Consider the following 12,079-nt stretch of genomic DNA (forward strand, 5'->3'; position numbering starts at 1 on the left):
TGGTTAGAGAATGTGCAAACGGTAGGAGGTACAGCACAGAGCAAAAGTCTAAGTCTTGTCTCTGCCCTCACCTGTCTTATACCCCAGCAAATCGCTCAGCGATGGAGGAAAGCAAGCTGTTCCGCCTCTCACCGTCTTACAATTCTTCAGAGAGCTAGATGAATTTTAGTTGCACTCGTATGGTTCTCTTTCGGTGAGTGGAGGAGCCGCGTTTCAGGTCCGGGTCCCCCCCCCCCCCCCCCCCCCCACTACACCCCTGGTCAAAAGTAACTTTCCTAGAAAGTCACCATGGCACTAGAAGAACCCTAATTATTATTTTTTTTCCTGGCAAAGTCATCTACGGTTTCTCTGGTAACTCTCCATGGCAATTAATATATACAACAAGCCTTCGAACCTGGATTCCCTAACATTGACACTTTCAGATCCTGCCACATCATAGAGAGTATGAAAGAATGTGTGGCTCTCCCTTTAGCAAGCTTAATACTGCTTATTTATTAAGCGGGGGCGGTAAGGAGGTTTTGATCGGATTCTCCCGCCTCGGGCAAACTTCTTCCCGGTCTCCAGACCTTCAATCCCGGCGCGCTTCAGGAGCCAGAGACGGTTTCACCCCGCCTCGTTTTATATGGGATTTATCTTCTCACGGCCTCCGGCAAGAACCAGACAGAGTTCGGGTTAAGACTGGGCTCGGAAGCTCTCCAGTAATTTCCTTTGGCCCAGCTCTCCTGTACGTTGATGCTAGTGAGGAACAATGAAAAGCAAAGCGAGGCTCGCTGCAATGCACACAGAAGCTCAGAGTCGGAAATGAAGGGGGGACTAATCACTTTCAAGGGCCCTGTTCTCTTTCCACAACCCGAACAGATGAGATGCCACTCTTCTGACATTTGCCTATTTGATGTTCCACTTAGCATTTCTGGGTAGGAATGGACCGCCAGCCCTGATGGCTGCCGTTTGGCAAGTGTGCTGTAAGCAAACTACTAGCTGGCTGTCAGCCTCAAAATCTGTCCTGCACACTCGCTCAGGAACGGCGTTCCCATGATGACAGACATAAGCAAGGTTTACTTTCACAGCCCTGGCTTCTTTTCAAAGCTCACAAAGTTTTCAGCTAATTACAAGAGCCCATAATTTATTCTTGAGGGCAGACGACGTTACGGCTTCCACGGAGCTGGCCGAAGTTATGAGGAGCTCAAGAAAGTATTAAGGTAAATGTGGCTGGCTTGCCAATGAGGTGAGATAATGCAGTGGCTGATTCGAGGATGAAGGTGACAGCCTTTGAAGAAGAAGAAGAAGAGTTTGGATTTATACCCCACCTTTCTCTTTTGTGAGGAGACTCAAGGTAGCTAACAAACTCCTTTCCCTTCCTCTTCCCACAACAGACACTGTGTGACAAGAGACACTGTGTGAGAGACTTCTGAAGAAATGTGACTAGCCTGAGGTCACCCAGCAGGCATATAGGAAACACATCTGGTTCACCAGATAAGCCTTGGCCTCTCAGGTGGAGGAGTGGGGAATCAAACCCGGTTCTCCAGATTAGAACCCACCTGCTCTTAACCACTACACCAAGCTGGCTCTGCTGCCACCATCTTGCCTCAGTTGTCCTTACTGTTGATGCCTTTGCCACCTTCTCTACCACACCACCCCCTGCCCAGGAGCCAGATCACCTGATGCTCCTACCTTCCTTGTTCCTCAGATGTCTTTAAACCACATGGCAAGCAGTGCATGCCCAACGGGATTTCTCAAGCTCTTATTCTGGAAAATGAAAGGATTCAAGAAGCCCTACTGGGCAAACACAATTTGATCCACTGTGTCTAAAGATACCTGGGAAATGGGGTGGCTTCCTGGGAATGGGTGCTGAGAGGTAGTGGGGCTATGGGAGATGGCTCCCACAGGCAGCATTCTTTGGTTAGCCACCGGTGAAGCTTATCTGTTCATTGACTTTGATATTTATGCCCTGGTTTTCTCTCTACTGGGGACTCAAAGTGGCTTATGACATCATTCTTTCTCTTGGCATCTTACTTTTACAACAACCTTGGTAGAAGTAGGTTAGGTTAGGTTGCATTTTGGTAAAATCTAAAGTCACCCAGCAAGCTTCCATGGCCCCTTAAGAGGAGAGCCAGTATGTTGTACTGGTTTGAGTGTCAGACAAGGATCAAGAGACTCCAGTTTGAATGCCCACTCCACCACGGAAGCCTGTAGATGTCCTTGGGCCAGTCACATACTCTTCACCTAACCTACCTCACAGAATTGTGGAGTGGATAAAATGGAGAAGGGGAGAATGTTGTAAGCCACTTTGGATACCCATTGAATGAGAAAAGTAGGGTATAAATACGGTAAAATAACAACAACAAAAACATGAATGCCGACACACTTGCCAGACAAACAGGGCAAATGGTTCTGTAAGACACAGCCCTGAAGATCAGAGGTATGGTGGGTAGAACATTGTTTGACCACTAGCCTTAGGTACATGAGCCAATATACTGGGGCCCTTAAGCATTGTGGGGAAAAGGAAAAGGAACAGTTTCCCCAACTCCTTCTCCTTCACGATCATGTAAGGAAACAGCAGGAAGTATGTATTTGCTACACAAGCTACTCCTGGCCTTTCTTACTATAGGTCACCCCGAAGTTATCAGATGCCTCCAGGCAGAACTGCAAGTTAAAAGAAACTCTGCCACTTCCTTCCTCTCTCTGTAAATCAATAAGTGTCCCAAGTTTTAATATCATTATTGTGTGTGTTACCATGGTTTTCTTTGTCTCATTACTGCCAATTTCAGCAGAGGAAACATTCAGGGTTATGATGTAAAGACACCGGGGAAGCTGGACAGCACACGAAGGTAGAGGACACTGTACTATTTTTGGCAGCAGTCCTGATGTTGTTTATTTTTAAAAATAATATAATGAGGGAGCAAGCTTTAATGAGGGAGCAAGCTTGTTTTCTGCTTCTCCAGAGACTAGGACCAGGAGTAATGGGTTCAAGGTGAAGGAAAAGAGATTCCACCTAAACCTCAGGAAGAACTTCCTAACAATAAGGGCTGTTCGACAGCGGAATTCACTGCCTCGGAGAGTGGTAGAGTCTCCTTTTTTGAAGGTTTTAAACAGAGGTTGGATGGCCATTTGTCAGGAGTGCATTGATTGTGTGTTCCTGCATTGCAGGGGGCTGGACTTGATGGCCCTCGGTGTCTCTTCCAACTCTATGATTCTATAAATCTCTGCCCATTGAGAGCCTATAGTTCACTCAGATTTAGAGGGCCCCATGTTCTGTTTCAGAACATCCAATTCCTCAAGGACACGAAAGAATGGGTTGCAGGATGGTATGATATTCCCTGCCAGCCAATTTGGCCATGCCAAGAAAATGATGGGAACTGAACCATATCTCTTGAGTGCAAGGTTCGGCCACCTCACAGCTTTTAGAATGTTTCTCCTCTCTGGCTACAGCAGCAGCACTTGAACTTTACCTCAGAACAAATTAGGCTTGAACTACTGTCTGCACCTTAGTTTCTGGTTGGTAACCGGCCTGCAATCGAACAGCAAGATTCAAGTCCAGTAGCATCCTGAAGACCAGCCCAGTCCCCAGTGTGGCAAACTTCTAAGGCCTCTTCCGCACACGCAAAATAATGCGTTTTCAAACCACTTTCACAACTGTTTACAAGTGGATTTTGCCATTCCACACAGCTTTAAAGAGCACTGAAAGCAGTTTGAAAGTGCATTATTCTGCATGTGTGGAATGAGCCATAGTATTAAAGCTCCCTTCATTTCAAAAGCTTACACTCTGGAAATCTTGTTGATCTTTCAGGTGCTACCGTTGAGTCCAGTAGCACCTTAAAGATCAACAAGATTTCCAGATTTCAGTTATCACAGATACTCTGCAGTAGTTTTTTTTATATCTGGTTAATAAAACCCTAAGGCCAGCACCCTCCTCCTTCCTTTCACCCATTTTTTCAAGTAGGTAAACACGTGCCACTGAAAGCCACCTTTAATCTTCCGCTTCTACTTGACGCTCTTTCAGGACAATCTCAACTGACAGCTCCGGCGCTGAGCACTTCCAAAGGCTGGCTGTCGGTGCGGGTGGTCCCTGTCACTCAGCAATGAATCTGGCAGCTGAATTTAGTGATAGGGCTCCACATAACAGGCAGGCCAGGGGAGGAGCCGGTTGAATTTCACTTGTTTTCCATCTTTCTTAAATCCCAGAGACAGGACTCAGCATGGCAAAATTAACAAGGATGGAGACCCATTAGCGTTACAGAGAACAGAGCCTCCTGTTGGAAATGCCGGCCTGAAACCAAATCGGCAGGCTGGACCATTAACCTTTGTTTAGAAAACGGCAATTCGACTGATGCAGGTTAGCAGGCCTACTGAGAGAAAGTTGCTCAATATATTTGTTTGGCTAACGTCGCAATTTGTATGTTTGAGGCGTCTACCGAGCCCATTCATTAAAAATACATTCTATTAAAATCTAGTCCATTATGTTCTGCCTTCAATTCCTAATAGTCAACATTTTCCCTATAGTCACTTTTAAGGCTGCCACGTATATGTATATTATTAAACCAGAGTTTGGCCCCCAAGTGCAAGAATATGAGTTCACCAGTAATGACTGCAAGAGATCCACTATTCTTGTTCATATAACTCAGAACAAGAGTAAGCTAGGATGTTTCATAAAACTTCTCCAAAATGCCTTGCGGCACAAATATTTATTTATTTTTGTCTTACTTTTATACCTTGCCTTTCTCCCCACTGGGAAACCTAGTGCAGCTTACATCCTTATCGTCGCCTCCATTTTATAGAAGAAGAAGAAGAAGAAGAAGAAGAAGAAGAAGAAGAAGAAGAAGAAGAAGAAGAAGAAGAAGAAGAAGAAGAAGAAGAAGAAGAAGAAGCTATCTTGTGAGGAGGAGGGAGGAGGAGGAGGAGGCAGGAGAGAGGAGGAGCTCGGACTTATATCCCCCCTTTCTCTCCTGCAGGAGACTCAGTACATAAGCAATCTCCCTTTGCCCTTCCCCCCTCACAACAAACACCCTGTGAGGTAGGTGGGGCTGAGAGAGCTCCTAGAAGCTGTGGATTCAGCCCAAGGTCAAATCTAGAAGTTGGCATGTGTGGGAGTGCACAGGCGAATCTGAATTCCCCAGATAAGCTTCCCACAGCTCTGTTTTTGAGCTGGGAATCAAACCCAGTTCTTCCGTATTTGGGATACACAAGTTCTTAACCTTGCTACTTACTGCTACCCTTCCTATACTCAAAACATGAGGTAAATTACGCTGCGGGTATATGACTGGGCCAAGGTGATCAAGCAAGCTTCCATAGAAGAGTGAGAATTTGAACCTGAATCTCCCATGGTGTAGACTGGGAAGCTGCATTACTGCAGTCCAGCTCCCCAGTCTATGACCTCCAATTTGATCCTTCCCAACAGAAAGCAGTAGCGTGGTAGCCAACTCAACACGGACTCCACCTTTCATCTTTCCAAGGTTGGTGAAATGAGTATCCAGCTCGTTGGAGGTTAAGTGTAGCTGGCTGGGGAAAACAATGGGAAACCACCTCATAACAGTCCGTCTGCTAAACATCATGATGTGATGTCACCCCATTGATCAGAACAGGGGACTACCTTTACCTCCCAGATATGACTGATAATATGACTGATAAGGCAGATCGCAAGTGATGTTCAAAGACCTTACTCATTTCCATGTATTCTGGAGTCAGCCCAGTGAAAGGTTCCAAGACATAATCCTGCTCCCATTGCTGTGGAGGTTTGGATGGGTTGGAATCACTTTCCTTCTGCTCGGTTCGCTCATCCTTCAGCTTCCGGAAAAGTTTCTTTAATTTTCTGGGGAACAAACAGAATGGGTAGTTAATGTGGTTAAAACACACACAATAATTTGAAGTTCCTCTTATTGCTATAGAAATCTAAAGAAATTCCTGGAGATATGGGGATAACGACTCAGAGATATGTGATGTCATAGACTCCACCCTCCAAAGCAGCCATTTTTTCTGTTGGTAGTTTCGTCGCTAATGCACAATTGGCCATGCTGGTAGGGGCTGATGGGAATTGTAGTTCCTGAACATCTGGAGAGCCGCAGGTTCCCTACCCCTGCTCTAGGGGAATGGATCTTGGTCATCTGGAGATGGTCATCTGCAAAACCCCAGAGGAGACGTGTGGTGGTGGTGGTGGTAGGGGACTCCCTGCTAAGGGGGATGAAGCAGCACCCCAGGCCTGGCGGTATGTATTGCCCAAGAGGTGTGCTGTCTCCTTGGGCGGTAAAATCCGGAGAAGCTGGGCGGGGCACTGTTCAAGCTTTACCGACTGCAGACCTTCCAAATCCTACTTCGGTGAATAGATGGCACCGCCAGTGGATAAGTGCTTCTGGATACCATCAGAAAGGATTTTAAGGCTCTTGCAAGGAAGCTGAAACAACGGGATGCACAGGTTGTCATTTCAACTCTGGCTCTGCAGTTGAATACATGGGCCCAGGTGGTGCCAGCCGAATAGTGGATGTGAATAATTCCGCGTTCTCAGCGCGAGTGGACCATACTGGCAAGGGCTGGGTTACACCTCACGATTGTAGGGAAAAGCATTTTTGCTAGGAGATTGACAGGCCTTATCAGGAGGGCTTTACACTAAGTGGGGGAGGGAGACAATATTCAAGTGGGAAGGAGTTCACCTAGTACTAAAGAGAATTGGCTAAAGGTTATAGACAGAACTGAGCGAATAGCTCAAAATCCCAGCAGTGAGGGGGATTAAACCTTAAATAAGCACCCGCGGGGCATGAACCAAAGCCTTAGATGTATCTACACTAATGCACAAAGCATGGGTAATAAACAGGATGAACTGGAATTCTTAAAAACGGCATAATAAATATGATATAATAGGCACCATTGAAACCTGGTGGGATGAATCTCATGACTGGAATGTAATAATTGAGGGGTACAACCTATTCCAGAGAAATAGATCAACTAGGAAAGGCAAAGGAGTAGCACTATATGTCAGGGATGATTACACCTTTGAGCAGGTCCATGACTTAAATCCTGGGAACCAGGTTGAGAGCATCTGGGTAAAAATTAAGGGGTAGAAAAACAACAGTGATATCATTGTGGGGGTCCATTACAGACCCCCAAGCCAGACTGAAGGGCTGGATGATGCCTTCCTGGACCAGATGACCAAACTTTCACAAAGTAAAGAGAAATAGTAGTCATGGGAGATTTCAGTTATCCAGAAGACTACCAGGTCCAACAATGCGAAGACTACCAGGCCCAACTATGACAGTTTCATGGTCCTGAAGGTGGACGAGGCAACAAGGGGATCAGCTGTTTTAGATCTGCTCCTAACCAACAATGATAACCTGATTAATGGGGTGGAGGTGGTAGGGTCAGGTCGGAGTGACCATGTTCTCCTGGAGTTAATTATACAATGGAAAGGGAATGCCAAGTCTAGTCGGACATGCATTCTAGACTTTAAGAAAGCTGATTTCAGTAAACTTCAGAAACTACTGGGTGTGATCCCATGGTGGGATCTTCCAACTCTATGATTCTAATTCTGGGAGATCTTCCCGGCCCTGCATGGAGGTTGGCAATGGGAACCATTGACTTGACTATATTTGTAGGATTTTACTGTCTGTTTCCACTGGCTAAAATGTAGAATTTAAAATCACGAATGGGGATAAAGTGAGAAAGGAGTGCCGGAAAAAAAGAATTCTCCAATCATGAATTCTTATACTAGAGAGATTAGCATAAATCTATGTTGGCTAATATAGCCTTGTGAAGCAGGCACAAATCAGATAGACACACACACACACCATTTTATACTATAAATAGTATGTTCATGAGCAAAAAGCAAAGTTAATCCACAGAGCTACAAGAAACAGTTCCCCCACAGCCTGCAATAACTCCCAATAACAGAAACTATGCATGCCAGAAACAGAAATTATGGCAAGATGTGTCTGTTAGGTTCTTGTTTAAACAAAAACATCTCTTTTAAAACCAGTCAAAAGAGGACGTAGTAGTTATTTGTGATGAAAATGCCTCCCTAGATTGTGCTCCTCAGTTGTGGGAGGCTGAATTCCGTTTAAACTGTGTTCTTAGTTTAGCTACGAAAGGAAGCAAGAAGGGTGAACTTCAGGTCAGTGCCATGCAGAAGAATTATTAAATTGAAGAGTGATGGCGCACACATTTTGAAAATTGGCCTTCTTCAAGGTCTAGGGCTCTATAGGTTCTCCTGTTCAATAAAGTGCTCTGTCTCAATTCTAGTTTTCAAAAGAAACCTCTCACATATTGCTTGTTTAACTGGAGACCTATCTGAAGGCGATGCATTTAGAAAAACACTCAGCATGTTCATCATTTGTCTGAAGTTCCTCTCCCTGTTTTCTCTATCTTGGCCAGTATTTGTTTGTTTGCTAACCATTTCTGTACTGCCTGTCTCCCAACTAGGACCCAACTATGACTGTCAAGTCTGGCTTGGGAAATTCCTGGAGATTTGGGATTTCCTGGAGATTTGGGATCAATGCCTGCAGAAGGTGGAGTTTTGGAAAGGAAGGGAACTCAACAGAGATGTGATGCCACAGAGTCCACCCACCACCCACCTGGAGAAAATAGATCTTTGTAGTCTGGAAAGCAGTTGTAACTCTGGAAGATCTCCAGGTCTTCCTAGGTGACTCTAAACCCAGTGGGCTTATGAATCAAGAAGGAGGAGGAGGAGGAGGAGGTTGGATTTAAACCCACCTTTCTCTCCTGTAAGGAGACTCAAGGTGGCTTACAAGCTCCTTTCCCTTCCTCTCCCCACAACAGACACCTTATGAGGCAGGTGAGGCTGAGAGGGTTCCGAAAACCTGTGACTAGTGGCAGGACTGCAGGAGTGCGGAAACATATCTGGTTCACCAGATAAGCCTCTGCCACTCAGGTGGAGGAGTGGGGAATCAAACCCAGTACTCCAGATTAGAATCCACCTGCTCTTCACCACTACACCACGCTGGCTCTCTTCATTTAAAAAAATGAAGCAGTATATTAAAAGCCAGTTCACACTTAAAATATCAACAATTGAAGTGGAGCTCATATCTTTTGTATCTGAATGAGAAGACCAGATAGAGATGTAATGTAATAAAAGATATATAGTTGAAAATGATAGTAAGTTAGATACAAAGATATGAACAGGAAATTGGAAGATGTTAAACTTTATTTTCTTTTAAAGACCAAGGTTATAAGTATATGAACTTCTTTTTTCTCCTGAAATTTAGACCATCAGATAACAACAACAACGTATTGGACAAAGATAAAGTCAACAGAGTTCACTTGTGAAGTCATTTTAGTTTTATGAGATAAGAATTATTTTGTATAAATTTAATCAAGAAATGTGTTGGATTACAGGAAAGATACTAGATAACAAGATTTATTGTGTTTCTTCTTTCTTTTTTCTTCCTTTCTTCTTTCTTTCTTTTATTGTTATCTATTGTAATATGTCTATATAATATGTACTTTTTAAAATTTTAATAAACTTTATAATTAAAAAAAACAATTGAAGTGGAGCTTAAATATTAGGCCACACAACAGGCAGACAGCCTGGAGAGGGGGTGGGCAGCAACAGGAAAGAAAGAAGAAGGCGGGATCAGCCTACAAACACCATATACTGCAATAGCCTGGACAGAGTAGACAGAGTTCGCCTGACACTCATAAGAAAAACATGCCAATCAGATATTTCTTGGGATGAAGTTCCAACCCACGAAGGCTGCTCTGTTGCAGGGTGCCAGCCACCTGTTCTCAAAAGAAGAGCTTCCAAAGATGATCCCAGTAGGTGGATAGTTCGCTGATCTGCTTTCCTTTCATGTTGTGTTACTGCCTCCCTCCGATCAACCTCCCCTTAATAATTCCAAGGATGGCTTATACAGATCCCTGCTGTACAGACCTACAAAAGGGTCACTCAATCAGTGCACAATCCCCATAAGATCTGCTGACTCATGGATCACCGGAACAGCAACTTTCGAGGTGCTCGCAACCCTGGATCATGTAATTTTCTAGGGAGCCTGAGTCCTTGTTAGGAAGATAGATGTCCTGAAGCCACAAGTCCCAGGGCTCCTTTGGCCTGGGACATTACTGAACAATGGCATGACAATTTCCTAGGTGCAAGGAAGTTGGGCTGATGTACTTCCTGAGTACTCAGATGCCCGGGGAAATTGTGCCAGGGCTGCATACCGATATGTGCACACTTGGAAGCTCAGCTGATTGTCTCAGCCAAAGAAGAACTTTATGACCCACCACAGCAGGAGATATCACCTGGGGAAACTCCCCAGGAGGGACATCCCTGCCCTTCCAATGAGGAAATCCCGTACCCCTTTCCCAGGTTCGTGAGACCCAAGTAGCCTTGTCAGAGGTCATTATGCCTGCTATTTTCTTACCCTCACCAGCTGCATGGGAGCAGAGTCTTGGGGTCTTAGCTTTAAAAAGGGCTTGGACAGATTTATGGAGGAGAAGTCGATCTATGGCTACCAATCTTGATCCTCCTTGATCTCAGATTGCAAATGCCTTAGCGACCAGGTGCTCAGGAGCAGCAGCAGCAGCATAAGGCCATTGCTTTCACATCCTGCAGGTGAGCTCCCAAAGGCACCTGGTGGGCCACTGTGAGTAGTAGAGTGCTGGACTAGATGGACTCTGGTCTGATCCGGCAGGCTAGTTCTTATGTTCTTATGATGAAGGCTGGGCCTGGTGTCTTTACCGATGATGTGTTCATTCCATAAGTTTACACTCTCTTGAGGGGTCCCTCGTACAGAGCAGATCCTTATTATTCCAGTTTTTCTGGGGCAACTCTAGGAAAGCAGAGGCAGACTCTGGATAGATTGAGGAAAAGGAGCACTTGTGGTTGAAATACTTACGGGACTCCAATTTCAAAGATGTTGTTTTGAATCAGCTGCTTTCCCAGCATGATGATGCTCAACTGAATGCAAAGTTCCATCAGGCATCCTCCAGGAGCACACTAAACGGAAGAGAAAAAGAACCAGGAAATGCAAAGCTAGCATCCATGCTCTGGCTCTCGCTTCAGGAGGAAACATCAACCAGTAGATGGCAAAGAGCCCCCCAGCACACGTGCATCAAGATGGCTGGGCATCAGGGGAACTACAACTCCCACAATGCCAAGCTCCCTCGGGATATCGGAGTGAGTTTCTTAATGGTCATTTAAAAAAGAATGAAACTTTTGAGGACTTACAGAAGAGGAGAAGAAATTCTATTTTTTCTAACTAATTACCCATTTTCGCTCCCTCATTCTGTACCTGCTCAACTCCTACTCTACTTTTACTTGGCCTACTCTACTTTTACTTTTATATGTCTGTTTCTTGTGACACCCGCTCATGTGGAGATGTTGCATATTTTGGAGGGCAAGTTAGTCCTATTTATTTATTGGGATATTTCCCCAGGATCAGTGGTGGGATCCAAAAATTTTAGTAACAGGTTCCCATGGTGGTGGGATAAACAAGAGAACAACAAGAGAACAACAACCTTTATTTGGCATTTAAAAATAGGTTCATGGTGGTGGGATTCAAACAGTGGCGTAGCGCCAATGGGACTGGGTGGGGCATGACGGGGGCGTGGCCGGGCATTCCGGGGGTGCGGCATTAATAATTTCTCTGTTACTGTAAAAAACTCTTACTGTAAAAAAAAAGTTCCTAATTTCCAGCTGATATCTTTCTGTCCATAATTTAAACTCATTATAGCAAGTCCTATCGTCTACTGCCAACAGAAACAACTAAAGAGCCCCCTGGACCCAACAGTAGTTAAAGGGTCCCTCCTCTTACTAGCTGGCAAGCTCCAGGCTTCAAGAAAGAAGAAGAGAGGGGGAGGCGAGGGTGTGGAGACAGAAAAGCAGACCCAATTAGTAACCCCCTCTCGGCACACACAAATAATTAGTAACCCACTCTCAGGAACTGGTGAGAACCTGCTGGAACCCACCTATGCCCAGGATCTCAGAAAAGTGTCTTCCCCTCCCCATGTGCCACTCTTTCCAGGTTCTACCCCCAAGTCTTCAAGAATTCCCCAGAACAGAATTGCCAGCCTTCTAAGCATGGAAGGGTTATCAATCAATATTACATATATCCGACTGGACATCCCATGTACATTTTGT

General features: G+C 45.0%; 1 protein-coding gene across 1 annotated transcript in view; it reads right to left on the reverse strand.

Annotated features, from left to right (window-relative positions):
* Positions 1–12,079, reverse strand: part of LOC125443313 (anoctamin-2-like) — a 142,547-nt gene that overhangs the window by 106,907 nt on the left and 23,561 nt on the right. Inside the window, exons 6-8 of the mRNA XM_048515332.1 lie at positions 10,836–10,936; positions 5,594–5,806; positions 5,419–5,496 (exon numbers count right to left, since the gene is read on the reverse strand). Of these exons, the coding sequence (XP_048371289.1) occupies positions 5,419–5,496; positions 5,594–5,806; positions 10,836–10,936 (392 nt within the window). The remainder of the gene's footprint in view (positions 1–5,418; positions 5,497–5,593; positions 5,807–10,835; positions 10,937–12,079) is intronic.

The sequence above is a fragment of the Sphaerodactylus townsendi genome, linkage group LG14, assembly GCF_021028975.2.
Source record: "Sphaerodactylus townsendi isolate TG3544 linkage group LG14, MPM_Stown_v2.3, whole genome shotgun sequence".
In the NCBI taxonomy this organism is placed as follows: domain Eukaryota; kingdom Metazoa; phylum Chordata; class Lepidosauria; order Squamata; family Sphaerodactylidae; genus Sphaerodactylus; species Sphaerodactylus townsendi.